Genomic DNA, 23982 nt, shown 5'->3' on the forward strand with positions numbered 1-23982 from the left:
CTGCCATTGACACAAACACCGTAGGCGCAACAAAACGTCTGTGACGTGACCCATGAGACCTCAAAGAAGAAAAAGCAGAGAAGAAAAGCACCTCTCGTTCTTTTTTCCTTACGATCCCCTCCGATATTCTTCCCGCGTCAGTCTTTACAACTACCTCACTTGCGGCTCTGCCGGGCGAGAGAGACAAGCCAACATTGCACATGAGGGATGGCAGCTCTGCACCGCTGGGTCCTACTTTCTCTCACTCGTGTAGATGGCAGCAAAGGCTATCCCTCATATCTGGTACATCTTGGTGCTGGTCCTGTGGTTTTCTCTTTTTGTTCTTTTGCTCTCTTCGGGAATGTAGTTAGTTCCGCTTAGCCATAGTCGTCCTGATGGGGCGCTTTCGCATGGATAGATAGCAATGTACATATGATCTCCAATCTCGCTTCGTGCCAACTCATCCTAAGTATCGGAATAGTTTTGCCTCGCGGCCTGTATGTCAGGAATCTGAGATGTAGACTGAGAATACTCCCGCCGTGGGCTTGACTATATGAGCTGAGAGTTAGTGGTTCGGTCTTGATGAAGGGTCCACTGCAGCAGGAAAGAAGAAAGATATGTGCCAACTTATGTAGTTGCAGGGGGATAGCTGCATATGCAAACAACAACCACCCTCAGGCTTTGTTAAAGGCTCTACTTCATCAAGCTGGTATTGGCTGGTCATGTTACACCGCACCTGGCTTGCATTCGGTCGCCTATAAAGAACATCACACGGGCCAATGATAACACTTCACCACAGCCAACCTGATGCCTGATTCTAACTCATTCACTCCAGCATCGAACTTCTCGTTTCAGTTCCTAGCGTAACCATGTATAAAGTCACGGGACCTTGTAGTGATAGTAGCCTTAATATCAAGATCAACAGTTGCTCGCTCTTGAAGCTGCCAACTGCATCATCGCCCCCTGATATGACTTCTGACACGCTTCACCCACCAGCCATGATTCCAACCATTAAACAAGTTCTCAACCCTTTCATCCCAGGAACCGCGGTCTTCAAGCTGCCGGGACTGCGTAATAGGACCAGAGACGCCTCAACGAGGAATAGGTAACAAACCCCCTTCATCAAATCACAGCGTTTTAGTGAGTCGGTGGTAACAGTCAACAAAAGCACGCAGGCCCCGCACGCAGCCCCGCGTGTGGTGACGATTGAGGACCTAGATCACCTGTTTCCCACCCTGGAGGACTACCAGCGCAGACGACGTCGTAAGGAGAAAGAACCCGGCCGCCCTCTCGTCGAAGATCATTACGAGCATCCTGCGTTGGAATACTACGAGAACCTACGCTTCCCCGAACAGGCCGTCACCCACGCTGGGCCTACTGACTACAAGATGGATCTCAACAAGGAAGACTCCGTTGCTGAAAAAGAGAGCGACCAGAAGTCGGTCTCTGAGTGGTCTATGCTTTCGATGACCAAGGAGAGTAAGTTGTTCTGTCTGCTTGTCTTCTTTGCTTGTGTTGTGGCTCGCCTAACGGCAGCTCATGCTTGGGCGTATAAACAGAAACCGGTGACTCTAAGACCGCGAGCGACGACAAGCACAACTCCAAGAAGCATGGGCAGCCTAGTGACGGCAGCAAGAAGAAGCAGGCCATGTCTAACGAGAATGAGAGCAACATGTCTCTGGAGTCCGCGGTCTTGGTCAACGCCCTGGGCAACCAGAGCACCGACAGCCTCGCCGCTAGTATTGGGACTCAGAGCAGTGCGAGTTTCGGTGATACATCTGGTGGTGAGTGTTCTCTCCCCTCCCTGGTGCTGGCTGTGTTATTGTAAACAATTTCACAACACCATGCCAGGTGAGAGCTGGGTGAGAAAAGCTGACCTTGTGAGCAGATATCGGCGATGACGATGTCCCTGTCTACATGCGCCTGGACTTCTGGGATCGTGGCACTATCATTGAGGAGACCGAGGAGCAGCTCGTCTCACACATCGAGAAAGAAGTCGTCCTGAGCGTGAGGGACGACGCATCTTTCTTGGGCAATTCCAAGGCCTCTCCCAATCTTAGTGCCACGAACGTTGTTCCCAGCGAGCGGTCTGAAGAGTCACGCTTGAGCGGTTCCATGGCCTCTCCTAATCTTGGTGCCGCGAACCTTGGGTCCGCCGAGCAGTCTAAAGAGTCGCGCTTGAGCGGTTCTATGGCCACTCTCAGTTTTGGTGCTTCGATCATTGTGCCCAGTGCGCAGTCTGAAGGGGCACGTTTGAGCTCTTCCACTGCCTCTCTCGGTCTTGATTCCTGGAACATTGTATCCGACGTGCAATCTAAAGGGTCACGCTTGAGCTTTACCGCCGGCTCTCTTACTCCGGATTCAACAACTCCCCTTTTACGCAAGGAGCCCGTGGAGAAGACTCAGTCCGCTGACCAGTCTGAAGGGTCACGCTCAAGCTTCACCTTTATCTCTCTTACTCCCAATTCATCGACCCCCCTTTTGTGCAAGGAGCCCGCGGAGAAGCCTCAGTCCACTGGCCAGTCTGAAGCGTCCCGCATGAGCTTCACCCTTGTCTCTCTCTCTCCAAATTCATCGACCCCCGTTTTGCGCGAGGAGAAGCACCCAGAGGAGCCCCAGTCCGCCGGCCACTCTTCCGTGAATCTTCCTGGAAGCAGTGCCACCGCTTCCATACACGGCCAGAACCAGAGCAAAGGCGAAGACACGGGTGAAGACAAGGGTGAAGACAAGGGCGACGACAAAGGCGACGACGCTGAGGGCGACGCCGAAAAGCCCAAGGCGACCCCACCCGTGGCACGCAAGCCTTACAAGGACCCGGTAAGAGGCCTACCTCCTCCTGCCCCGATTGACCCAACCCATGAGCAACTAACGCAAGGAATAGACTCTCTGGGTGCGCGGCTTTACCGGCACTCTTCTCAAAGGCGCCGCGCCTGGAAAACCCGCAAGACCCGACGACAGCCGCTCCTGGGATTGTAAGATCCTGTGGTGCATCGAGTGTCGCGGGCCGTGCCCCATCTGCGGGAAGCCCTGCTGCGTCCGCTGGGGTTGCGATGAGTACCTGCACCAGCCCATCGCGGATCGCCAGTGGTTGAAGTCGCGTCGCTGCTTCATGGTCAACACCCTGCTGGACCGTTACGGGAACCTGACCAGGGACCACTCGACCTACACGGTGTGCACCGAGCCCGGCGGTTGCGGACGTTATGTCTGCTCCAACTGCTGCGGTATCTGTTCCACTCCGATGTGTCGCGACATCCAGTGCAAGGTAAGTGGATATTCCCTTTAGGGAGTTTTCAGCAGGGGAGGCGAGAGTTGGCACGGGGTGAGCAACATGCTAACTACTGTTATCGTATCTAGGACTGCAAGCCCAACCCTTGGGGCCCCTGTGACTGGCATGAGGCATGAATAGGCGCAACCGTTTTTGCTTTGGCCAAAGGCTAGCTATCGATCGGCATGTTGCTTGATGTATCGTGATCATGACGTTCCGGTTACGGATGGATAAGTGTGAAACAGACGGGAATGGATAGACAAGTGAGCCGGCATCATTTTGAAATTCGGTCCTGTTAGATGAACCCTTGCTGTATGTGACTTGGAGAAGCCATGTATCATCCTAACGATACAAATCCTGGTGTGTACGATGACGCTCATAAGAGGCGGGATTTGATTTCATATTCCTCTGTCACATAGTCTCAGACACGAAAACCATAATGATAATGGAAATTTATGAATCTGAGCAAGAACTACTGAAGTTGTGCAGTCTTCGAAAAGAGAAACATAATTCATTAATGCAGTAACCGAACAACTACGAAGTAGATTGCCCTGCCCCCGCGCGCCAATCCCCCATACAATACCAAGTGATCTATAACTTAACAGTTGGAGAAGGGCGGGAAGGCGGACAGCAGCTGCCAGCCAAGGGCAGGGGCGGTCACGTGGTAGGGTTTAGCGAGGCTCCCGCACCGCACCACCACAATTGTGTCAGTCTCGCCCGAACAGCCTCGCCGCAGAGACCGCTTCGACTCAACCACCCAACGCCAACCGACAACAGACCGGCTGCGCATCTCAGACGATCAAGATGCGTACCTACGACGATTCTTTCTCCGGCCAGAAGATCTACCCTGGAAAGGTGCGTTTTGATCGCTCCCCTCCCCCCTCGACATGAAGCAGGGTTATCCGACAGCCCCCGTGACGAAATTCACCAAAGAAATCGCCAACATATTGAGATGGAAGGACAAAGATTGTTGACTTTTTTTTTGTTTGTGGAACAAATAGGGTAAGCTGTACGTCCGTGGCGACAGCAAGATCTTCCGCTTCCAGAATGGAAAGTCCGAGTCCCTCTTCCTCCAGCGCAAGAACCCTCGCCGTATCGCCTGGACTGTCCTCTACCGTCGCCAGCACAAGAAGGGTATCTCTGAAGTCAGTAACCACCGCCGTCTTTTTGCATTTCGCGCTTGAAGAACAAAAAGGTTCTCTGTGTGTTTTCTTGGGTCGTCTCTTCTGCCTGTGGGAATGTGAGGATCAGATGGGGGTTAGAAATGTGGTCGGGAACAACGGCTTCGAACAGCGACTAGAGTTTTGATGGGGAATTCGGATCACTATTCAAGTCGACTCGTTCATCACCAATTCCACCTGACGCGACAATATATACACCGAGACGGAAGAAAAGAAAGGCTACATCAACATTCCTCAGGCAGGAGATTGCGACTCGAGACACAAGAGACCATAGTTTGATACATCGTGGGTGGGAACAAATTGCTGACGGGGCATTTTTGTCGCCTGAATACAGGAAGTTGCCAAGAAGCGTACCCGCCGTGCCGTCAAGCACCAGCGTGCCATCGTCGGTGCCTCCCTCGACGTGATCAAGGAGCGCCGCGCTCAGCGCCCCGAGGCCCGTGCCGCCGCCCGCCAGCAGGCCATCAAGGACGCCAAGGAGAAGAAGGCTGCCTCCGAGGCCCGCAAGAAGGCTGAGAAGGCCAAGAACGCCGCCGCCGGCAAGGGTACCCAGCGCATCCAGAGCAAGCAGGGTGCTAAGGGTTCCGCCCCCAAGGTCGCCGCCAAGTCCCGTTAAAATCCTAAACTAGAATGTGACTTGAAAATGAAGAAGCGGTTTGGCTTGGGTTGTGAAACTGGGGGAGCACAAGGGATATCATGAAATCTTGGGAGGTTTTTCCGGAGCTGGAATTTACGTTTTCCTTCAATCAACAAATTTTTATTGAAACACAAAATGCGAAATTTCCGGCGCATGAGCGGACAAGGCAGCAAGAACGTTTTCTCCGGTCGACAGCGGTCGGGGAGTCCCGGTTGACATACCCCCTTGGCTCTTCCAGATAGGGTGGTTCTCTCTATCATGTTGCGCCATGGTACTTTTTATAACCCCATAAAAATGGAAAATGGATGTGATATGATGACACTTGCGTTTTTCGATCTCGTTTTTGGAAACTCGAGCTTGTAGATTTCCCACTTCTGACTCCATGACGCTCATGTGATATGGAACCTGGATCTCAGTGGGGTTTGATATTGCTTTCCTGGGATAAGATTGTCGGTGTATTTTGACGTCTCCGGTCCTCTGTTCTCCATAGTTCGGAGATGGCAACTCAACCACATGTTTTCCCATGCAACCTGGATCCAAATCGAACTTTATGTCACTCTACATTATGCGTTTCGCAACGATAGTATTTCACCCTTCTATTCTCCTACAGTCCGGAGATGGAATCTCAACCACATGACCTCCCCGCCTCAGGCATTCCCCCCATGGTCCCTGACAGTAAGTGTCACGGGTGTCCTACCGAGTCCTACAAGCATAATCCTTACTTTGCCCACCAGAACCCCCCCCCCCAAAAAGTTCCCACCGCATTACTACTCAACCCAGACTACAGCCAACATATGATATATGATAAGCCATGCTTCCTCTAGTTCACTGGTTATATAGTATAAGCCCCCGAAACAAAAAACCACCCCATATCATCTACCGCAATCAAGTCCCTCGTATATCCATAACGGGACTTCCATCACGACAAAGGCCTATACTCTAATCCCCAATACCTCCCCCAATAAATTATGTATTGCACCAAAACACAATCCCCCCACCCGCGACTACCCAGGAATGACCCCGAATTCTATACGAAACGCCCGAAGAGAATAGCAACCCCCTTTAACTGAACTAAAAAAAAATTCACACGCCGCCCACACCACCAAGCCTTTCACTAGTAGTAGTGCGCCATCTCCAACCCCGCCCGCTTGAACCCACACTTAAGGTAAAACCCCTCATTCGACTCGGAGCAATCGAGGATCGTCTAGACGTAAGTCAACATTAGCCAAAGTCCCCAGATCCCAAACCCCCAAATATACCCCATGTGGAAGGGCCAGAACCAACCTTATAACACCCGACCTTCTCAGCCACAAAGTCCAGCGCCTGGATGAGCCGCAAGCCCAGCTTCTTGCCCTGCTGGTCCTTGTCGACGGCGATGTCCTCGATGTGGCCGACCATGCCCAGCTGATGGATAAACTTGCGCTCGACGATCAGGCTGCCCGTGCCGACGATGCGGCCCGCCCCGTCGCAGATGACCAGCAGGTAGTACTCGTCGTTGCGGGCGGAGATCCAGTCGTAGCGGGCGTCCCACTGCGCCGCGGTGATGTCGCCGACGGTCGTCAGCACGCGCAGCACGTCCAGGTAGCCGCGCTGGTAGTCGGAGCGGCGCACGGGCCGGATCGTGTAGTTCGCCGGCAGGGCCGCGGTGACCTCCGGGGAGACGAGGGTCGTGGGGAAGAGGAGGGGGTCGGTGGCGTTGTCTTCGTTGGGCGTGCTGGTCTTGACGGCGGCGGCGGGGGGCTGCTGCTGCTGCTGGGGAGCAGCAGCGGAGTTGTTATTGGTGAGGTTCGTCATTGTGTTGAGTGGGAGGGGGTTGTGATGTTGTTGGTGGTTCGATTGGGGGTAATGTGGTATTTAAAAAGGGGATGTTGTTGCTCTGACTTGGGGAAGGGAAATAGCGGGGTTCGTGGTCAGGAACAAGGGGAACGAAACTCCTGAGTGACGGAATGTGTAAGGGAAAAGAGCAGCAACTCCGGAAATGTACACAGCGGCCTGAAAGAGGGACAGGAGGTTCAATTGTACAGAGTGGATGGGATTCTGCAAGTGAAAGAGAAAGAGAAGTGAAGAGAGGACAAGTGCGCGACTCGTATTAAAGATGGCCGCAAAACACAGCCAACCCCAGCCTCAGGGCCCATGGGCTGCCTGAAACACCAATTTATTGATCATCGTTGAGTTATTGCTATTCTGTCCACCCCTGACTACTGCCACCTACATCCATTCGCTTTCAATTCCCTTTCCGACACCGCATGTGGCCCTGATATGGAAATTTTACTCGTTAGCTGTTCGCCTCCCGCAAGAAAAAGGATGTTGCCGCAGTTGCAGTCAGTCTTCGCAATGCAGTCTGCATCCCTGGGGCCTTCCAAAAATAGTAGCAGTTGGCGGCGGACGCGATCCGACCAAATAACCGCACGATCGGGATCCATCATCCATGCCACTTAGTCTTACTGAGTCCGGTAGTTACTCAACCTTCCCCATTTATTCACACTGATCGAAGAAAAAAAAAATAATACAATGAAATTTCCTGGGTGTACATAAATCTGATATGAAAAAAAAAAGGGCAGAGTCTGGGCTTCGCTAGATCGCGTCCCTCCAAACTATTCAAAAAGACCAAATCCCCTCATTCCTGTCATCCAACGCGCCGTCTATGCATCTATTTCTTCTCCTTGGGGCTCAACATCAGCTCGGGACGGACGTACTTGTCGAAGTCCTCCTCGCTCAGAGCCTTGAGCTCCATGGCACTCTGCTTGAGGGTGAGACCCTTCTTGTGGGCGTTCTTGGCGACCTTGGAGGCCATGTCGTAACCAATGACGGGGTTCAGGCAGGTAACGAGCATCAGACTAGAAGTTTAAGTTAGCGAAGGATCAAGTAAACAAACGGCAAGTGAATTCCAGTGCCACGGTGTAACTTACCTCTCGTGGAGGAGAGCGTTGATTCTGGGCTCGTTGGCCTCGAGACCGTGCACCAAGTTCTTCTCGAAGCTCTTCATGCCGTCCGCAAGGATGCGCACGCTGTGGAGCAGGTTGCGGATCATAACGGGCTTGAAGACGTTGAGCTCGAACTGACCGTTCATGCCACCAATAGTGGCAGCGACGTGGTTACCCATGACCTGAGCACAGACCATGGTGAGGGACTCGCACTGGGTGGGGTTGACCTTGCCAGGCATGATGGAAGAGCCGGGCTCGTTCTCCGGAAGAGACAGCTCACCCAGACCGCAACGGGGTCCGGAACCGAGGTAACGGATGTCCTGGGCGATCTTGAAGAGAGAGCCAGCCAGGGTGTTCAAGGAGCCAGAGGCCTCAACGACGGAGTCGTGGGCGGCAAGGACCTCGAACTTGTTGGGGGCAGTGTAGAACTGAGTGCCGGTCATCTTGGTGACCTCGGCGGCGATGGCCTCATCGAAGCCCTTGAAGGTGTTCAGACCGGTTCCGACAGCAGTGCCACCCTGGGCCAGGTAACGGAGGTGAGGGATCGAGGCCTGGACACGCTCGATGTTGCGGTCGAGCTGAGCAACGTAGCCAGAGAACTCCTGGCCGAGAGTAAGAGGGGTGGCATCCTGCAAGTGGGTACGGCCGATCTTGATGATCTTGTCGAACTTCTCGACCTTGACCTGGAGAGCATCACGGAGGCTCTGCAGGGCAGGGAGCAGGGTGTTCTCAAGCTCCACGACGGCAGCGATGTGCATGGCGGTGGGGAAAGAGTCGTTGGAGGAGGCAGACATGTTCACGTGGTCGTTGGGGTGGACGGGCTTCTTGCTGCCCTTCTCACCACCCAGGATTTCGATGGCACGGTTCGAGATGACCTCGTTGGAGTTCATGTTGGATTGGGTACCGGAACCAGTCTGCCAGACAACGAGAGGGAAGTGGTCGTTCAGCTTGCCCTCAGCAACCTCAGCGGCAGCCTGCTTGATGGCCTCACCGACCTTGGGGTCTGTTATGCATGTCAGTGATGCGCTCCTACAGGTATTTCTTACTACAGGTATTTCACGCGGAATGGCAGCTTACCAAGGCCGAACTTCATGTTGACGGTGGCAGCAGCACCCTTCAGGACACCGAAAGCCTTGACGACAGCCTCGGGCATACGATCCTGGGGCTGGTTAATGTCGAAGTTACCCAGAGAACTGTTCCTCCGTCAGTCTTTTGTTCTATTTTCCGTTTCCATTGCCCGTTCTTCGTGGAGATGAGAGCAAGAGACGGAGCTCTTACCGCTGGGTCTGGGCACCCCAGTACTTGTCCGCGGGGACCTAGAGCAGAACACAATCAGACCTCATGATCGCAAGCGCTTCGATTGGAAATGACGGGTTCACATACCTGGATTTCACCGAAGGCATCGGTTTCGGTACGAGTAGCAGAAGACTGAAGAGCCATGGTCGGTCAGCACTGCGCCTTCGTGCATCGGGTCTCACTGATGGGGAAGTTGGAGAGTCCGATATAAGTAGAGAGAGATGTACAGCAGGATGCCATCGCTTCTTACTTATCGTGATCGGTCGGTAGCTGAGGCAGGAAAACTCACCATTCTGACGGTGGTGCCAAAGGCGCGCTTGGAGGAAGTAGAGTTCAAGGACTGAAGGCGGGGGAACTGTTGCATGACCCGGCTATTGGAGGCCAAGAGGCGTCGGCTACTGAGAGCAGCGGGGGAGCGGGCAGCAAAAGCCGCGGCAGCTGCGGGGGAGCTGGAGGAGACCGCGCGTGTCAGGCTGGCCATCGAGCGCACCGCGGCCCGCGAAGTGTTGGAGGAGGTCAACATGACGGGGTTCGGCTTTTGATCTGCTGGTCATTCCAAGTTAGAGTTGATCGGAGAAGCCAATTGCAAGGTCAAGGGAAGCAAGTGATTGCAGCTGGTGCGGGGCGGTGAGGCAGTCATCATACTTGAAAGATAATGCGATAAGGATAGAAGTCTAAGTATACACGCTCAAGAATACCCAAAAATCAAGGGGATGGACGGCCACAGAAAGAAGAAGGGGAAGAAGAAGAGGGTAAAACGAGGTCTTAATGAATGGCCATTCTTTTCCGATACCGCCTGCCGAGCTCTCCCGGCCCGGTACCGTCATTACAGGCGGCAGTTTGTTTTGGTTCCGGTTCTCGGTGCATGATGATGAAGTACAGTGTAATGTATGGAAAAACGACCACCCGGATAAACCATGATCCTCAGATTCTCTCCGCATTTCTCCTACACCGCCAACGGTTGGGGATCCATCATCCATTCTACCGAGTATGCATGACGCAGCAGCTGCTGCTGCTGCACCTATTTCATGGCGACGACCGCCTTCAGTCCTTCAATCACTTTCTCATTGTACACCCGCCCCGATTTCAGTATCCCATCTAGTAGGGCGAAGGTATGGGGTGCTCCCTTCATCTGCATCAACTCCACCGAGCATCCAGCAGCTTTCAGCTTGGCAGCATAAACTTCACCTTCGTCCCGCAGAGGGTCCATTTCAGCAGTGACGACCAATGCAGGCGCCAGCCCAGCAAAATCATGAGCTAGCATTGGGGAGATCTTCCAGTCCTGAAAGCCATGTCAGCATCATGCAAAGTGCACATAGTTGGCTCGGCACCGTTTGACAGTGGCTTACCTCCGATGTTGCTGGCCTTGGGACCCCTAGGAAATGTCTGTGGAAATAGGACATGCGCGCGACTGGCAGTGGCACCGTCGACTCCATCTCCGTGTACGATTCGTACGGGCAGTTGTCCCGATCGAACGTGCCATCCGGCTTGAACGGACTGTGTAGGTCGCACACCGGTACATTCAGCACCTGTAGTCGCAAGGGAATGCCGGCGTCACGGCAGAGATGAGCCATGACGGCTGCCAAATGTCCCCCTGCTGACATCCCTCCGACCGCCATTCGATCGGGATCGATATTGAACTCCTCCGCCTTCGACCGGACCTGCCTTCGTAGTTAGTACTGCAGTCAGAACATTACAATAGGAGGAAGAAGCTGCGGACCCAGTTGAACGCCGTCCAGCAATCATCTACCGGGGTTGGATATTTATGCTCTGGGGCTAGCCTGTAGTCGATATCAAAGGCCACCAGCTGTCCTTCCAGCCCGTCGACAACTGTCTTACAGAAGTCGTGGTCTTGCGAGAGATCGCCAAAAACCCACCCACCGCCGTGGAAATTGATATAAGCCGCCCTCTTCTGGGCCTTCCCATACTCGTCGATCACAGCTTCGGATTCAAAGATGCGCACCTTTATCTCTCCGCCCTGGACGGGGCATTTCTGCTCGGAGATGCGGTGAATATCGGGGCCGCTCGCACGGCCATAGCTGATGATATATTTAGCTGGATTGCGACGGAATTCCTCAATGGGAACCTCATGGGTATGCAGCCTTCCCGCGGCGTATTTGTTGTGGTGCTCAACGTAGACCGGGTCAAATCGCGACAGCAGCTCCGGAGGGATGCTGTTGTGTAGTGGTTGGGTCAACACCTTCGGGCGGATGTCGTGCAAGAGCTTTTCGTCGTTCAGTGAAGCCATGTTGATGGTCGAATAGAAGTAAGCAGTAGAGCTGTATGGGACAGAATGACCCCAAGGGTATCAGTAAGTCGAGTGTAAGATAACCGTTTCCCTTGGGCCAAGTTGGCCGGGTATGGGAACTTCCCCTCACAACCCCTCATCATCGTTATCAAGTAGCGACCGAGTGGATTGGGGTTACCCCGACCAAGCATTGCGCAGAATTCTTATGTATTGTACAGTACTTCGCAGTCCTACTTCATGTCGGGATAAGACACTTTTTTCATTGGCAAGATAAGAACTCCCTGGTGTCCGAAGGCGTCATATAGCCAACAAGCGAGGAATGTATAGTGTTGATTCTAATCTATAGTTACCAGCTCGGCTACAACCGGAGGAGTCCGCGCAGATGACCGGGGTTCTGTCCGCCCTTATCCGACTTGAACCTCACTGTGAGCTCGATTCGACCTATCCAGATTTGAACTCCAATTGAGGATACGCTATCTCAACCCTCCTTCTTACGCAGACAATTGAACTGTAGCAACTGTACAAGTCCAGTTTTGTGCAGTACATGCACTGCTCAGTGCAATGTGGCCAGCCACATGATCCATTCCTGTCATTTTTGTCACCGCCCAGCAACGGACTTTATCGATGGACGACAACAACAATGAATAGTGATATCAATGGCACGGGCTGTTCTAGTCACACGAGTCACAATAGCTTCTTCCTGCGATGAACCACGGTTTCAGGAGACCCTTCACTAAGCGGGTTTTCCCGTCGGTCGATTGTCGTCAGCGGCGAAAGCCAGACAGAAAATTGAAAAAGGAAATAGCCATGCCTAGAAGAACCGAACCGAACGGGCGGATATTTGGCTGGGGATCCACGAGGGCGATATCGGCCAATCCTGCATGCCATGCACAACTGAATATTGACTCATGCATTTGGTCCACCGTCTTTCTCTTGCTGCATTGAGTATCTCGTATGTTGCTCTCCATTTCGAGTCTCCATTCAATACCAGCAAGATCTGATATTCTGCTGTTTAAGAGCGTGCTGCTAGCCTGTCGGTAACCTGTTCGTCACCCGTGTCCCCAGTCCGATCCAACTAAAAATCATACTGCTCCACCCACCGGCAATCCTTAAATTCTAACCCACTGCCCCTTGGGACCCCCCCTCTAAGTTCTAAGGTAGGTGCAGAAGAACTAAGCCCGGACCTGATACACTGACTCGAGCCTGCCTCGCTGACAATCGAAGATACCCTCAACTTACCTCTTTCCTCCCTCACCTCCCACCATGACCGTCCTCGACTTGCATCCGTTGCCGGCGGACGAGATCTTCGCCCTGAACCGCGCATACAACAACGACACCTTCCCGCAGAAGGTCAGCCTGGGCGTTGGCGTGTACCGCACCGACGATGGCAAGCCGTGGCCGCTGCCCGTAGTGCGGCAGGCGGAGCAGCAGCTGCTGGCGGAGGACAACCTGTTCCGGCACGAGTACACGGCGATTGAGGGCGACGTCCCGTTCCTGGAGCTGGCGCGGGACCTGATGTTCGGGTTCGACGCGAAGACGCCGACGGAGCAGCAGACGGCGCAGAAGGCACGCATCGGCTCCGTGCAGGCGGTGGCCGGCACGGGCGCCAACCACCTGGGGGCGCTGTTCCTGGCGCACAAGATGAAGCCGCGGACGGTGTGGCTGTCGGACCCGTCGTGGGCCAACCACCTGACGATCTGGGAGCTGGCCGGGGTGCCGCGGCGCACCTACCCCTACTACAAGGCGGACACGCGCTCCTTCGACTTCGAGGGCATGATGGCGACGCTCGAGGCCAACGCGCAGGCCGGCGACGTCATCCTGCTGCACGCCTGCGCCCACAACCCCACGGGCCTGGACCCCAACCAGGCGCAGTGGAAGGCGATCGCCGACCTGTGCGAGCGCAAGCAGATCTTCCCCTTCTTCGACTCGGCCTACCAGGGATTCGCCTCCGGCTCCGCCGACGAGGACGCCTGGGCCGTGCGCTACTTCCTCAACGAGAAGCCGCACCTCGAGATGTGCGTCGCCCAGAGCTTTTCCAAGAACTTCGGCCTGTATGGCCAGCGCGTCGGCGCCTTCCACTACGTGCTCCCCCAGGGCAGCCAGAACCTTCGCGACCTCGTCGTCAACAACCTCTGTCACATCATCCGCGGCGAGTTCTCCATGGGCCCCGTCGGCGGCTGCACCATCGTCAAGAAGGTCCTCACCAACGACGAGCTGACCGCCCAGTGGCACGACGACCTGAAGGTCATGAGCTCGCGCATCAAGTCCATGCGCCAGGCGCTGTTCAACGAGCTCGTGCGCTTGGAGACCCCCGGAACGTGGAAGCACATCGTCGAGCAGGTAAGTTGCTTCACACAGTCCCCCACCCCCCAAAAATCAGACCAACCCGCCAATCTAACTCCGCTTGCAGAACGGCATGTTCTCCTATACCGGCCTCACCCCGACTCAGGTCGAGGCCCTCAAGGAAAAGTACCACATCTACCTCCTTAAGTCCGGCAGAGCCTCCATCAGTGGCCGTAAGTGATTCCACCTTTTTTTTTCCGGTCGTGGCAGCCTTGACTAATGATCTGTCGTAGTGAGCCAAGGCAACGTTGCCTATGTAGCGCAGGCTATCGACGATATTGTCCGTACAGTCAACTAGAACCTTTGGGGTGATAATTATATATGATGAACAAAAAAACGATTAGAAATGGTGGGGATGGGATGTAGATAGTGGATGAAATCAACCTCCGACAGCCAAGGCCGCTGACAAGTATACTATATATATCATGCGCACTGACAACAACACTGCAGTAGCTTACACGATATATCTACGTGTCGAACTCGTACCTCCCACGTGGGATGTCTACGCCAATTACGTCAGCAGGATAGAAACGAAAGACTTAGTATCACAAAAGAGAAACATAAACTTCCAGGTTACAATGTACAAAGTAATGCCGCATACCGTACAAATTATAGGGTAGGCGGAAAACGGCGCCAACACGAGAAAACCAGGAAGAAGCCACAAACAAACACAATCACAACTACCGGGATAATACCATGCATTCGGCAAAAAAGAAACAGTCATGGTAATGGAGCATGGCTTGGGGGATAAAATAGAGCCGGTTGATTGTTCTTTTTTCTCTATCGGTTATACATCCACAGGCGCTACAAAAAAAAGTCCATTTGAAAATCGTCGCAGTAATGGGTAAAAAGTAAAGGAAGAAAAAAGTAATGAAGAGAATAAAACGCACGAAACAGCCGGAAAATACGGCTTAATGAACAGTAGCAGCAGCAACAACAAACAAAACTATAGTGGAATTTCGTTGAAATCGCCTTCACCTTCCTTGGAATGGCGCTCCTTATCCTCCTCGTCGGTCGATGGTTTGTCCTTGCCCTCCTCTATGTGGTGGTCGGATTGGTCGTCTGCTGTGCTTGCCTGTTCGTCATGGTCGCTGTCGCTGGCCTTAGCGTCCGCGGGCGTCGCTGGCTCCGCCGTAGTGTGCTCTGCTTGGGCGGGTGGCTCGTCCTCAGCGTGTTCGTCTTCCTTCGCTTCTTCCTCGTCGTCTTTGGGGGGTACCGGCGGTGGTGGTGATAGTCGGCCCTCGTCGGAGGAGACCTCCCTCTCTTCCGCCGTTGGCTGACCTGTCATCTCGGCTCCGGGGAATGGGGTAAGTGGTGGGTCCTCGAGCTGCTGCTGTACCTGCAGGGATCCTGAGGGGGCCAGGTTGGATGGCGACGGGGATAGCGACTGGTTCTGGTCCTGGTCTTGATTCGGGCTCGGGCTTGGATTCGGGTTTTGACTGATCTGTGGCTGACCCGTGGCGGCGGTCAGGAGCGACGTCGCGGTCGACGTCGTGCGCTGATGCTGCGTGGAGCCATGAATGGGCCCCAGCTGACGGGCCTTGGGATCCGCGTTCAGATAGTAGCCGCGGACGCTGACGATGGTGCCTTCGGCCTCACAAGCGTCGACCCACTCGGGCACCACCACGGGGATGTTCATCTCAACCGCCTTCTCCCAGAGGGGGCCGCGGCCCTCCGTGCAGACGAAATGCGTGGTGTCGATGCGGACGGTGTCGATCAGTTTCCCGCCGATGCGGTCCAGCGCGGCCGCGAGCGCATCCTTCTGCTGCGGGTGCAGCACGCCCGCCGTGACCGTAATGCCCGACAGATCGGTCATCTTGTGGGTGCGGCAGACGAGCTTCTCCGACTGGTAGGTCCCCGCGGTGGTGCGCAGCACCAGGTGGAAGGTGTACTCGGTGTGGATGGCCAGGCCGCTGATTTTGGTGCTACGTGTCTCGAGCGGGCGGGGGATCGAGCCGGCCTTGGAGCCATTGCGGTAGAGGGAGAGGGATTTCAGCGACGCGGTGGCCAGGTCGATGGGATCCCATTCGAGGACGAGGGAGGTCTGGGTTGCATTGCGGAGGCGGAGGATCGGAGGGGTGGGGGTCTTGATGCCGTAGGTGTTGAGGATGCGTTTCTGCAGCGTCTGGAAGGCGGTTGCGCTGGCGGTTTCGGCGGCGTGGTTGCGCGCGACGGTGATGTCGACGATGCTACCGGATGTAATGTTGTTGGGCAGGAGGACAGAGGGGAATTCGATCTGGGGAGATTGTGATAAGCGAATGAGCATGGAGTAGGTGAGTGGTGCGTTCGGTCGAGAGATGCAAAGGAGCCTCTGTCATCACACAGTGGTCACAATTCTAGTGACAGTCAAAGAGCCACTTACCAATCTGTTGTCTTGAGTCAAGAGGACGGCGACTCCGGCGTCGACCTTCCCGACAGTCAAGGATACCAACATGGCGGATTGAGTGGAGGAGCGCAAGCTGTAAACTGTACCGACTGAGCAACCAGAGAGAGCTCGCAAAATGAATGATTTATGAGGAAACACAAGGGGTATTTTCACTGCACGGGAAAGGAAGTCTCTGTCCAGGCAGTATTGCCGGCGCGATAGCAAGAAAGAGGAGGAAGAGGAGGAGTACGTAAGTCAAGTCAAGTTGGAGGAGATGGAGTGTTATGTTGTGTTTCTCGAAGATCGGCCGGTTAGGAACAAACCAAACCTAAGTTGTCAACAGACCACTCGTTCAGCCGCGACCATACAGCATGCCATGCCATACGAGATGTTTATTTCACTCCGTGTATTTACAGAAGAAAGGGCCATTATCATCTTGAAACAGGGTCAAATTGTGCATTATCTACGCTTATTATCCCATAAGATACGTTGCTTCAAAAAGCCAGTCCCTGCTTTCGGAGCATGAAGCATCACTTTGATTATCCTGTCCACAAACTCTCGCATATCCTTCTCGATGTCCGGAGACTTTGCTGTGATGACCTCTTCCCGAACGGTAAAGTCAATCGATCCTCGTAAACCGGCAATCTGTGTTGCCTCAGCAGCGGGCCTTGGAAAAGAGCTGATCGCTCGGCCGTCCTGATCGTATCCACGATCCGCCAAAGCTTTGCGAAAAGCCACTCTGGACCTTCCCATTGCCCAGGATCGAACGACACTCTTGTATTCTAAAAGCAAACGAAGACCAAATGAGGACCATAGCGTATCGCGAGGCCGATTCTTGTATAGATGAGAGATTTTAACACTTGCAGGGTTGTGCAGAGCTAATTGTTGAGCGGCGATGAAAGGCATCTCGTGTACGACTTGATAACGAATGGTGTATCGTGCCGAGTTGAAGCGGAGCTCTGTCGGCCCTCCAAGCCTCGCTGCGCCCCTGGCCATCGATGCTCAGGTGGATGCCCTTTGTCAGGAGAGTCGGTTCCTACTGACAAGAGTGGGAGAGGAGAATGCAGGCAGATTCTCGAAAGGAAAGGCTGTCAGCACCGGGATAGCACTAATAACCGGGATTAAATCCAATTTATGCCCCAGAAAACAAATAAAGCACTCTGTTGGTAGTATGGCTATGGATGAGGCAGATGGAAGTTCGGAAGCGACGAGCTGGACAGCGACAATTGATGACTTTGGTGCGTCAATCTCATATAGGCTGGTTGTGAGTAAAACAGCGCTGCCAAGTACAGATGCCACAGAGTAGAGAAAGCGTCGGAAAGTAGTCAGTTGTCAAGTTCCATGTTTGCGGGGGGCATAGGTTAGTGATTGATGAAGCTACTCAGTAATTACTTTCTTCCTCAAGGCTCTATCGATAAAGCGACTCGACCATTTCTGCCGGGCGGTCGGCAAACTCCGCTTCTGAATGGTGGCCCTGAGGCAGGCCTTTAAGGCATCAATCAGGCTGCCACGCCACTTCCCCCACTAGTGCTTACATAAGAGGCGGCAGAGCCTGAAAAGCGTCGAAATCATCGTTGTCTCTTTCTGTCTTCCACCCCCACTTTCAACCCTCTGCTGGTCCGTAGGGACGTCCATCTCAACAACACACCCCTTTCGTGTCCGATCATCGGCTATCGCATCGAGTGAAAGACCAACGCGGTTAGCGAGATTGCACCATGCCCAAGAACAAGGGAAAGGTGAGAACATCAATCCCCCATGAACCCCGCTTCACAGATTTTCGCTTCAAGGCTTGCTGGTCGGCACGACTCTTACCACCGGATCCCGCTGCGCCCGAGTGCCTCAGCCGGGTTATGTGGGTGTTCTAGGTGGCGAGGCCTGGCGCTGGTGAAATCCACATTGTGGGATTCTTGTCACAGCCTTGCTACACATGAGGACCTTGTACTAACGTATGTTTTCACTACCAACAGGGCGGTAAGAACCGTCGTCGTGGAAAGAACGAGAACGACAACGAGAAGCGTGAGCTCGTTTTCAAGGAGGAGGGCCAGGAGTACGCGCAGGTTGTGAAGATGCTCGGTAACGGCCGCCTGGAGGCGCTGTGCTTCGACGGCGAGAAGCGCCTGGCACACATCCGTGGCAAGCTTCGGAAGAAGGTCTGGATCAACCAGGGTGATATCATCCTTCTCTCGCTGCGTGACTACCAGGACGAGAAGGGCGACGTCATCATGAAGTACACCGCCGACGAGGCCAGAAGTCTCAAGGCCTACGGCGAATTGCCCGAACACGCCAAGATCAACGAGACCGACACCTACGGCCACGAGGGCTTCGAGGACAACGTCGAGTTCGACGAGGACCGCGAGAGCGAGGAGGAGAAGGAGATCGACGTCGACGAGCTCTAAGCTCGCCTTCTACCCTCTCGTTTCCGATGCATTCATTACCCTCCCCTGCGCGAGGAGAGCTCCCCTGGGATTTACTCTTGTCTCTCTTCTCCGCCACACGTCCTTCATGCTTTTTCCTCTCGACACGTCAAACGTCCTTTTTTTTCAGGAAGGAAAATCCGCCTCGGTTCTCGGTTCCTGCATGTGCTTGCGCCGGAGGGTTCTTTGAAACTGTGGCGGCGGTTGGCCTGGGCCTTGTCTGCCCTACGCCATTCGTCTCTTTTCTCCCCCGGGAAGGTCTCTGGAGGAATGGATGAAGGCAGCAGCGGCGCCTTTTCCCACCCGCTTCGCTACATGCGCTCGCCTCAATCTTGCGTGTGGCCTTTCGCAATATAGGGTATGAATCATCGGCAGGGATCGACCTGCGGGTAATCTCGGTTGGGTCTTCTTGGTTCGCCGGATCATGATCCATCAAGAGAGCTGCCTTCGGGTTGTCTACGGAGGAGTGGGTCGCAATACGTACCGAAAAGAAGACGGGCTGCGTGCGGCCTGGCTTTGTGTGTTGACGATTTTCTTTTTCTGTTCCCTGGTTTTGCCTTCTTCAAAATTCGCTCCTTTGTTTTTCACTTTTGAAAACCTGGATGATGGAGTTATGAAAAGGTTACGAATATTAAAATTTTACTATCAAAGCAAGCTTTATACGACACGTAGACTTGTAGTTCATCCCTTTCATACCGCTCCATCTACACAAATACGACTGATGAAAGACACTGATGATGTACATAATGGTACTGCATGCGTCTTAGCTAATCCTCAAACACGCTCTTCCGGAAGAAACCGACTATCTTGCGGGCAGCCTCGATCCCCACGAGGGGGTCCAGCTGCTCCACACTCATATTCGCGACCTCATGGATGTTCTCTGTTTCCAGGATCAGCCGCTCAAGAACATTGGGGCTCACCCCGGGCACAGCTCGGAGCATGTCCTGAGGCAGGAGATTAAAGGTCCGGTGCTCGATGCCCACCGCGGCCATGATATCGCCCGGGTGGGACGAGGAGGCGATATCCATGTCGAGGCCGATCTGCACGGCGCGGATCGGGTCCGGCTCCGGGTTGTTCTTCTTCAGCTCGGCGAAGATCTCCGCGGTCTGGTAGGGGGAGGAGGACCAAATGATCCGCAGCTTGGGGAACGTCAGGGTGAGGAGCACGAGCAGATGCTGCGCCGACTTGGGGCTGGAGGGGTTGACCAGGGAGCTATTCGCGGAGAGGGTGCTGGTCCCGGAGGATGAGAAGCCGAAGTCCGTCATGAAGGAGGTCCCCGGCGTGGTCGCGGACGCGAAGGCGTCGAAGGTGAAGGACTTGTTCTGGTCGAACTCGATGAGCAGGAAGGGGTTCTTGTAGTGCTGGAGCATCGTCTCCGCCTGGTTGTAGAGACGGCCGTTGCGCAGCGAGGTGATCAGGTCGCGGATGGACTTGCGCTCGACGCAGATGTCCGGCGTGAGGATGTAGTCGCCCACGGTCAGCTGGCAGGGGATCACGATCATGTTGTTGCCGTGCAGGAGGGACGGCAGCGCGCTTCTGAACTCCCGGACGTCGACCACGACCCGCGGAGGTGAGGCCGTTGCGGCGAGTCGCCCGCCTCCTGCGATGCGAGTGTTCACGGTCCGAAGGAACTGCTCCTGGGGGTCCTCCAGGCTTTTATCATGGACGATAGTCACGGCCATGCTCTATAAATCTCGTTAGTAGATGGTGTGTTGAAAGGTGCAAGCGATACGTACGCCCTTCTCCTTGATCAGCTTCGTGAACGAGTCCTTCTCCCGTCGCACGGCACTCAGGTACCGCTGCTCTTCCACCGAACCTCCATAGTAGACAAAATACACGCGCACGTTTCTGCCCACATGAGAGCTCCGGTAGACCTCAACTCGTCGGATGAATGCAGGGTCCGGTTCGTACATGATGATGTACCGTGGACGAACCTCCTCGAGAATGTGCTCGTCCATGTCGCCATCATAAGGGTGTATCATAATCAAATCGTTCATATCATATAGTTCGTAATAGTCATCCATGTCGTCCAAGTCCTCCACAACTATCTCCTCCTTCTGAGTTTCCTCGACTTCTGTAGGCTTTATTTCATCTAAGAGTGCCGTGACTTGGCCCGAAGGTTCCATCTCCACCTGAATGCCGGCATTGGGCGCTCGTCCGGGACCTGCTGCTGCCCCTCCACCACGAACGCGACGTCGTTTGTTCGCGGGTGCTCTGGGATTCACAGTCCCCGGTGCAGGCGTGCTCGTTGCGCCATTGGAGTCTTCATTGGGTGGTTTGGAGGAAAGATTCTTGCTAACGTTGGATAAAGAGGCCTTCCAGTCTAGGTATTCTCGTAGCCTTCGGCGCAACATAACTTCGGCCGAGCCTTTCTTTTCACCCACAGCATCACCGGGGTCAGAGCTCTCCCGCTTCCTGTCCCCGACATGAGCATGCATTGTTGCAAGGTATTCACGAAGCTGACGGCAGGTTCGCTGGTCGCTGCACATAATCAACACGGTGCTGTTTGATTCGTCAACATTTGAGGGATTTAGATATGCATCTGTCTCAATCTCCTCAAGCACTTCTGCCACGACCTCCCACTTCGGCTGTTCTTCTAGAACTGGTTGCAAGGTAGTAGGAAACGAAGTCAATGATGAGCGAGCCACATCACTACTTATTTTGCCTTGATAAACTCTCGCCTTAGCCGTTTGAAATAGCACATCAGCAGCGTCAAGGAAGAGCCAGGGGGAGTAATTGTGCCTTGTAGAGCCGGGAGGCGGAGTATGGGCGGTCACAATAAGATCGAGAAATTTGAGAAACGAAACGGCATCATAGGTAAGCAAGGCACTGATGTTCAGTCAGCGATTGAAAATGGATAGTCGACACGTCCATTGCAGTAGGGGCAGACTTCATAGACTGAAGAAGTGAACATACTGGAGAATGGAACGCAGATCCGACAAGTCGCTGACAATTTGCCTGGTTCTGAAGCTCACCCGATGCCACATCGGGTCAAGCTGGCGCCTGATTGCAATGTCAAAGCTTCGATGCAAAGCACTGTCCAGGGTCCAGTCTGCGATATCAAGCCCAGTATTCGCCTTCTTTAGCTCTCCGATGCAAATTTCCACACACTCAAGGACCGCATTTTGTATGTCCCGCATCTTGTCACTCATTGGTACCTCAAGCTCGATCACCTCGGCTTTTCTATGGCCTTCCAAGGACTCTGCAACTGTGACATGGAAGCGCGGCCATAGCGATGCTTTGCGGAGAAAGAGATTCCGCATGGAAGTAGCCAATGGAGCAAAGCCGGTTGTGAACGGCTCGGGAGAGTCCGAGAACGCTTTGAGGAATCCGGTCTTGTTTGCTTCTCTATATACACGAAGGATAAAAGCTTCGAGGGAAGTCGCAAGAATTCTACACCCCATCAGTATCGGAATGCATTTCGGTAGTTGGTGGCTTACTTGTCGGCATGGAGCACAACCATGCCCGTCACTTTCGAAGGGTCGAGGAGCTCTGGTAAAGGCGTTCAATCAGAGGTCAACACCCTTGCAAGCATACAACGTGTTTTACTTACTGGACAAAAAATCCACCACTAGTATTCTGGATGTCACACTCAGAATACCCCCCGCGGCATATAGCTTCTCTCTGTACAACGTCTAGCACGAAATACAATGAGCGTGGACCGACCGTGACCTACCTCATCGAAACCGTGGCTCTGTCAGTATTGATCACTTTGAGACCCCTGGCCAGAGGCGTTTTACTGATGGCATAGTGTTCCGCAAGCGCTGCAAGCTGTGGTCAGCCACTTTCCGAGGATTGCCGTCATAAATTGGAACTGCAATCAGGCCGCGCACCCTCTCCAATCCACTCATTCTCTCGATCATCAGCACCAACGACCAATACAAGGTTGTTTCCAGCCGCATCATAGAAATGAAGTAGGTTGGTCACTAGCCGGAGGAGGCCGAGGCCTCGAGCAAGAACCACCAATTCATCCTCCGCGCGCAGTTCGGTGAAGATGTCCTGCTGATATTGCTGATTTCCTCCTGTTAGCGAGTCCCTGGCATTTTCAGTCAGAGGAACCAGATATCGGAGCACTTACTAGAGGCAGGGACAGCTTCACCGGGACATTGGCTCGTTCAGGCGGCATGAGAAAACTCTGGACGCGACAGAAGACAGCCTCGCATCGCGCTGTGAGGAGCAAAGTGAACGCGGGGTCACGTGCATCATGATGTAATGATTCCTTTTTGGGACACTCCTGCAACGGGTTGCAGGCAGAAGCAGGGCAGATGAGATATATTAATGCAATATGGTTGATGTGCTACTCCTATGAGAATAAATGACAGGAAAGACTGATAAGGACTATCTATGGGTTTCACAGACTGGTGAAAGTGAAGCACAATGGTATGCAAGTATCATACTGCATTCCGCGCCAGGTGAATATATCCCCGCAGTCGCAACATCAAATAATAATTCATTTATCAAACAACATACGTAATTCTCATGATTAATACACGGTATGAAAGCAGGTCGACCATTTGATATGTCCGGCACATTCACTGGTTCAGCTCCTTCTTACGCGCCTCAATTTCTTCCTTTGTTGCTTTGGGTGGCATGTCTAACGATCAGCAGGGTTAATGAGGAGAACTGTTCAGCAGTAGGAAATCTCCAAACTCACTGTCCGGGATCTGAGGGCCCTTTGACAGGTGATCGAGCATCGAGGCTTTCTTTGTGTCCTGGCCAGGGTCTCTCTGCTCCGAGGAGTTGGAAGGGCTATCGTTGTTACTGCCGTGGGCAGTAGGGAAGCTAGCAGGCTCGGGGATGACAGGCATTGCGATGAGTAACGTGTTTAGCTTGACTTAGTGATGAGTAGATGTATAGTGTGGAGGATAGAGAGCGGCTGGATGATGATTCTGGGGAATTCTTAACAACGGTTGCAGCGAGAGAGGCGGCCAGAGACAAGCGGGCTTTTCTATAGTTGCAGGCCACGCGATGACGTCGGTTGGGCTTCGATAATTCGACTTGATAAGTTGACAATGTAAGCACACTCGCAGCCACATGACCGATTCAGGATTGAAGCGTGCTCACTACAGGAATAAGAAGTTGCCTGGAAACCAAAGTTGATTACATTCTAGTAGTTATTGTCTTCTACTGGACTGTGTCATTTCTGCCTAAGATGGCCTTTGACAAATGCGGCAACATCCCGTCCAGGATAAGGACACAATAAACCGGAGGGTTTCTGACTATGGAAGCGATTTCGATGACAGTTGATGAAATAGAAATGCGGACATACGAACTGCATTCGTGTGAGGAGAACACAAGAGTAATTATCATATCGCCATAGTCAATAGAGT

At 53.6% G+C, this 23982-nt stretch overlaps 11 protein-coding genes across 11 annotated transcripts; 4 read left to right on the forward strand and 7 right to left on the reverse strand.

Annotated features, from left to right (window-relative positions):
- Window positions 1-848: 848 nt before the first annotated feature.
- BO86DRAFT_443165 (uncharacterized protein) lies at window positions 849-3381 on the forward strand (the record flags this gene model as incomplete). The annotated part of the gene is made up of 6 exons (XM_025676344.1): window positions 849-1084; window positions 1148-1458; window positions 1539-1763; window positions 1868-2796; window positions 2861-3241; window positions 3334-3381. The coding sequence occupies 6 exons, from the start codon at window positions 849-851 to the stop codon at window positions 3379-3381; spliced, it is 2130 nt and encodes a 709-aa protein (XP_025522552.1).
- Window positions 3382-4048: 667 nt separating this feature from the next.
- Window positions 4049-5041, forward strand: BO86DRAFT_383653 (60S ribosomal protein eL24; the record flags this gene model as incomplete). Its single annotated transcript, XM_025670851.1, has 3 exons — window positions 4049-4099; window positions 4246-4389; window positions 4760-5041. 3 exons carry the CDS (start codon window positions 4049-4051, stop codon window positions 5039-5041), a joined length of 477 nt encoding a protein of 158 aa, XP_025522553.1.
- A 1018-nt stretch (window positions 5042-6059) lies between these two features.
- Window positions 6060-7322, reverse strand: gup1 (glucosamine 6-phosphate N-acetyltransferase). Its single transcript, XM_025674771.1, has 2 exons — window positions 6347-7322; window positions 6060-6266 (listed from the first exon to the last, which is right to left on the reverse strand). Exons 1-2 carry the CDS (start codon window positions 6854-6856, stop codon window positions 6177-6179), a joined length of 600 nt encoding a protein of 199 aa, XP_025522554.1. The 5' UTR covers window positions 6857-7322; the 3' UTR covers window positions 6060-6176.
- Window positions 7323-7712: 390 nt separating this feature from the next.
- On the reverse strand, window positions 7713-9805 carry BO86DRAFT_325131 (class II fumarate hydratase; the record flags this gene model as incomplete). Its single annotated transcript, XM_025668511.1, has 6 exons — window positions 7713-7899; window positions 7972-8989; window positions 9064-9179; window positions 9265-9302; window positions 9370-9414; window positions 9572-9805. 6 exons carry the CDS (start codon window positions 9803-9805, stop codon window positions 7713-7715), a joined length of 1638 nt encoding a protein of 545 aa, XP_025522555.1.
- A 461-nt stretch (window positions 9806-10266) lies between these two features.
- On the reverse strand, window positions 10267-11775 carry BO86DRAFT_348952 (alpha/beta hydrolase). Its single transcript, XM_025669339.1, has 3 exons — window positions 10980-11775; window positions 10632-10947; window positions 10267-10564 (listed from the first exon to the last, which is right to left on the reverse strand). The coding sequence occupies exons 1-3, from the start codon at window positions 11528-11530 to the stop codon at window positions 10304-10306; spliced, it is 1128 nt and encodes a 375-aa protein (XP_025522556.1). The 5' UTR covers window positions 11531-11775; the 3' UTR covers window positions 10267-10303.
- A 1018-nt stretch (window positions 11776-12793) lies between these two features.
- Window positions 12794-14171, forward strand: BO86DRAFT_325190 (putative aspartate transaminase; the record flags this gene model as incomplete). Its single annotated transcript, XM_025668514.1, has 3 exons — window positions 12794-13870; window positions 13941-14046; window positions 14107-14171. The coding sequence occupies 3 exons, from the start codon at window positions 12794-12796 to the stop codon at window positions 14169-14171; spliced, it is 1248 nt and encodes a 415-aa protein (XP_025522557.1).
- Window positions 14172-14689: 518 nt separating this feature from the next.
- BO86DRAFT_393282 (putative chitin biosynthesis protein (Chs5)) lies at window positions 14690-16523 on the reverse strand. Its single transcript, XM_025672980.1, has 2 exons — window positions 16236-16523; window positions 14690-16109 (listed from the first exon to the last, which is right to left on the reverse strand). The coding sequence occupies exons 1-2, from the start codon at window positions 16305-16307 to the stop codon at window positions 14820-14822; spliced, it is 1362 nt and encodes a 453-aa protein (XP_025522558.1). The 5' UTR covers window positions 16308-16523; the 3' UTR covers window positions 14690-14819.
- Window positions 16524-16676: 153 nt separating this feature from the next.
- BO86DRAFT_348959 (uncharacterized protein) lies at window positions 16677-17606 on the reverse strand. Its single transcript, XM_025669340.1, has one exon. It carries the CDS (start codon window positions 17232-17234, stop codon window positions 16698-16700), a length of 537 nt encoding a protein of 178 aa, XP_025522559.1. The 5' UTR covers window positions 17235-17606; the 3' UTR covers window positions 16677-16697.
- Window positions 17607-17871: 265 nt separating this feature from the next.
- BO86DRAFT_393284 (translation initiation complex factor eIF1A) lies at window positions 17872-18778 on the forward strand. The gene has a single exon (XM_025672981.1). It carries the CDS (start codon window positions 18305-18307, stop codon window positions 18632-18634), a length of 330 nt encoding a protein of 109 aa, XP_025522560.1. The 5' UTR covers window positions 17872-18304; the 3' UTR covers window positions 18635-18778.
- A 545-nt stretch (window positions 18779-19323) lies between these two features.
- On the reverse strand, window positions 19324-22786 carry BO86DRAFT_413718 (ssDNA endodeoxyribonuclease RAD1). Its single transcript, XM_025674772.1, has 8 exons — window positions 22731-22786; window positions 22486-22663; window positions 22329-22416; window positions 22206-22276; window positions 22093-22144; window positions 21569-22045; window positions 20389-21481; window positions 19324-20337 (listed from the first exon to the last, which is right to left on the reverse strand). The coding sequence occupies exons 1-8, from the start codon at window positions 22776-22778 to the stop codon at window positions 19420-19422; spliced, it is 2925 nt and encodes a 974-aa protein (XP_025522561.1). The 5' UTR covers window positions 22779-22786; the 3' UTR covers window positions 19324-19419.
- A 376-nt stretch (window positions 22787-23162) lies between these two features.
- Window positions 23163-23950, reverse strand: BO86DRAFT_393287 (uncharacterized protein). The gene is made up of 3 exons (XM_025672982.1): window positions 23717-23950; window positions 23307-23649; window positions 23163-23246 (listed from the first exon to the last, which is right to left on the reverse strand). The coding sequence occupies exons 2-3, from the start codon at window positions 23458-23460 to the stop codon at window positions 23185-23187; spliced, it is 216 nt and encodes a 71-aa protein (XP_025522562.1). The 5' UTR covers window positions 23461-23649; window positions 23717-23950; the 3' UTR covers window positions 23163-23184.
- Between the last annotated feature and the right edge of the window lie 32 nt (window positions 23951-23982).

This window comes from Aspergillus japonicus (assembly GCF_003184785.1).
Source record: "Aspergillus japonicus CBS 114.51 unplaced genomic scaffold BO86scaffold_93, whole genome shotgun sequence".
Taxonomy (NCBI): domain Eukaryota; kingdom Fungi; phylum Ascomycota; class Eurotiomycetes; order Eurotiales; family Aspergillaceae; genus Aspergillus; species Aspergillus japonicus.

What these genes read in the sequence shown, in the direction of transcription:
- BO86DRAFT_393287 (XM_025672982.1), bottom strand. Translation starts at nt 23,460, where the DNA reads ATGCCTGTCATCCCCGAGCCTGCTAGCTTCCCTACTGCCCACGGCAGT. An exon ending in GGGCCCTCAGATCCCGGACA is followed by an intron (nt 23,247 to 23,306) that starts GTGAGTTTGGAG and finishes GCTGATCGTTAG; the next exon opens with ACATGCCACCCAAAGCAACA.
- gup1 (XM_025674771.1), bottom strand. Translation starts at nt 6,856, where the DNA reads ATGACGAACCTCACCAATAACAACTCCGCTGCTGCTCCCCAGCAGCAG. An exon ending in AGAAGGTCGGGTGTTATAAG is followed by an intron (nt 6,267 to 6,346) that starts GTTGGTTCTGGC and finishes ACTTACGTCTAG; the next exon opens with ACGATCCTCGATTGCTCCGA.
- BO86DRAFT_413718 (XM_025674772.1), bottom strand. Translation starts at nt 22,778, where the DNA reads ATGCCGCCTGAACGAGCCAATGTCCCGGTGAAGCTGTCCCTGCCTCTA. An exon ending in TGAAGCTGTCCCTGCCTCTA is followed by an intron (nt 22,664 to 22,730) that starts GTAAGTGCTCCG and finishes GGAGGAAATCAG; the next exon opens with CAATATCAGCAGGACATCTT. An exon ending in GTTGTGCTCCATGCCGACAA is followed by an intron (nt 22,046 to 22,092) that starts GTAAGCCACCAA and finishes GATGGGGTGTAG; the next exon opens with AATTCTTGCGACTTCCCTCG.
- BO86DRAFT_348959 (XM_025669340.1), bottom strand. Translation starts at nt 17,234, where the DNA reads ATGGCCAGGGGCGCAGCGAGGCTTGGAGGGCCGACAGAGCTCCGCTTC.
- BO86DRAFT_393282 (XM_025672980.1), bottom strand. Translation starts at nt 16,307, where the DNA reads ATGTTGGTATCCTTGACTGTCGGGAAGGTCGACGCCGGAGTCGCCGTC. An exon ending in TGACTCAAGACAACAGATTG is followed by an intron (nt 16,110 to 16,235) that starts GTAAGTGGCTCT and finishes CAATCTCCCCAG; the next exon opens with ATCGAATTCCCCTCTGTCCT.
- BO86DRAFT_393284 (XM_025672981.1), top strand. Translation starts at nt 18,305, where the DNA reads ATGCTCGGTAACGGCCGCCTGGAGGCGCTGTGCTTCGACGGCGAGAAG.
- BO86DRAFT_348952 (XM_025669339.1), bottom strand. Translation starts at nt 11,530, where the DNA reads ATGGCTTCACTGAACGACGAAAAGCTCTTGCACGACATCCGCCCGAAG. An exon ending in CGCAGCTTCTTCCTCCTATT is followed by an intron (nt 10,948 to 10,979) that starts GTAATGTTCTGA and finishes CTAACTACGAAG; the next exon opens with GCAGGTCCGGTCGAAGGCGG. An exon ending in CAAGGCCAGCAACATCGGAG is followed by an intron (nt 10,565 to 10,631) that starts GTAAGCCACTGT and finishes CATGGCTTTCAG; the next exon opens with GACTGGAAGATCTCCCCAAT.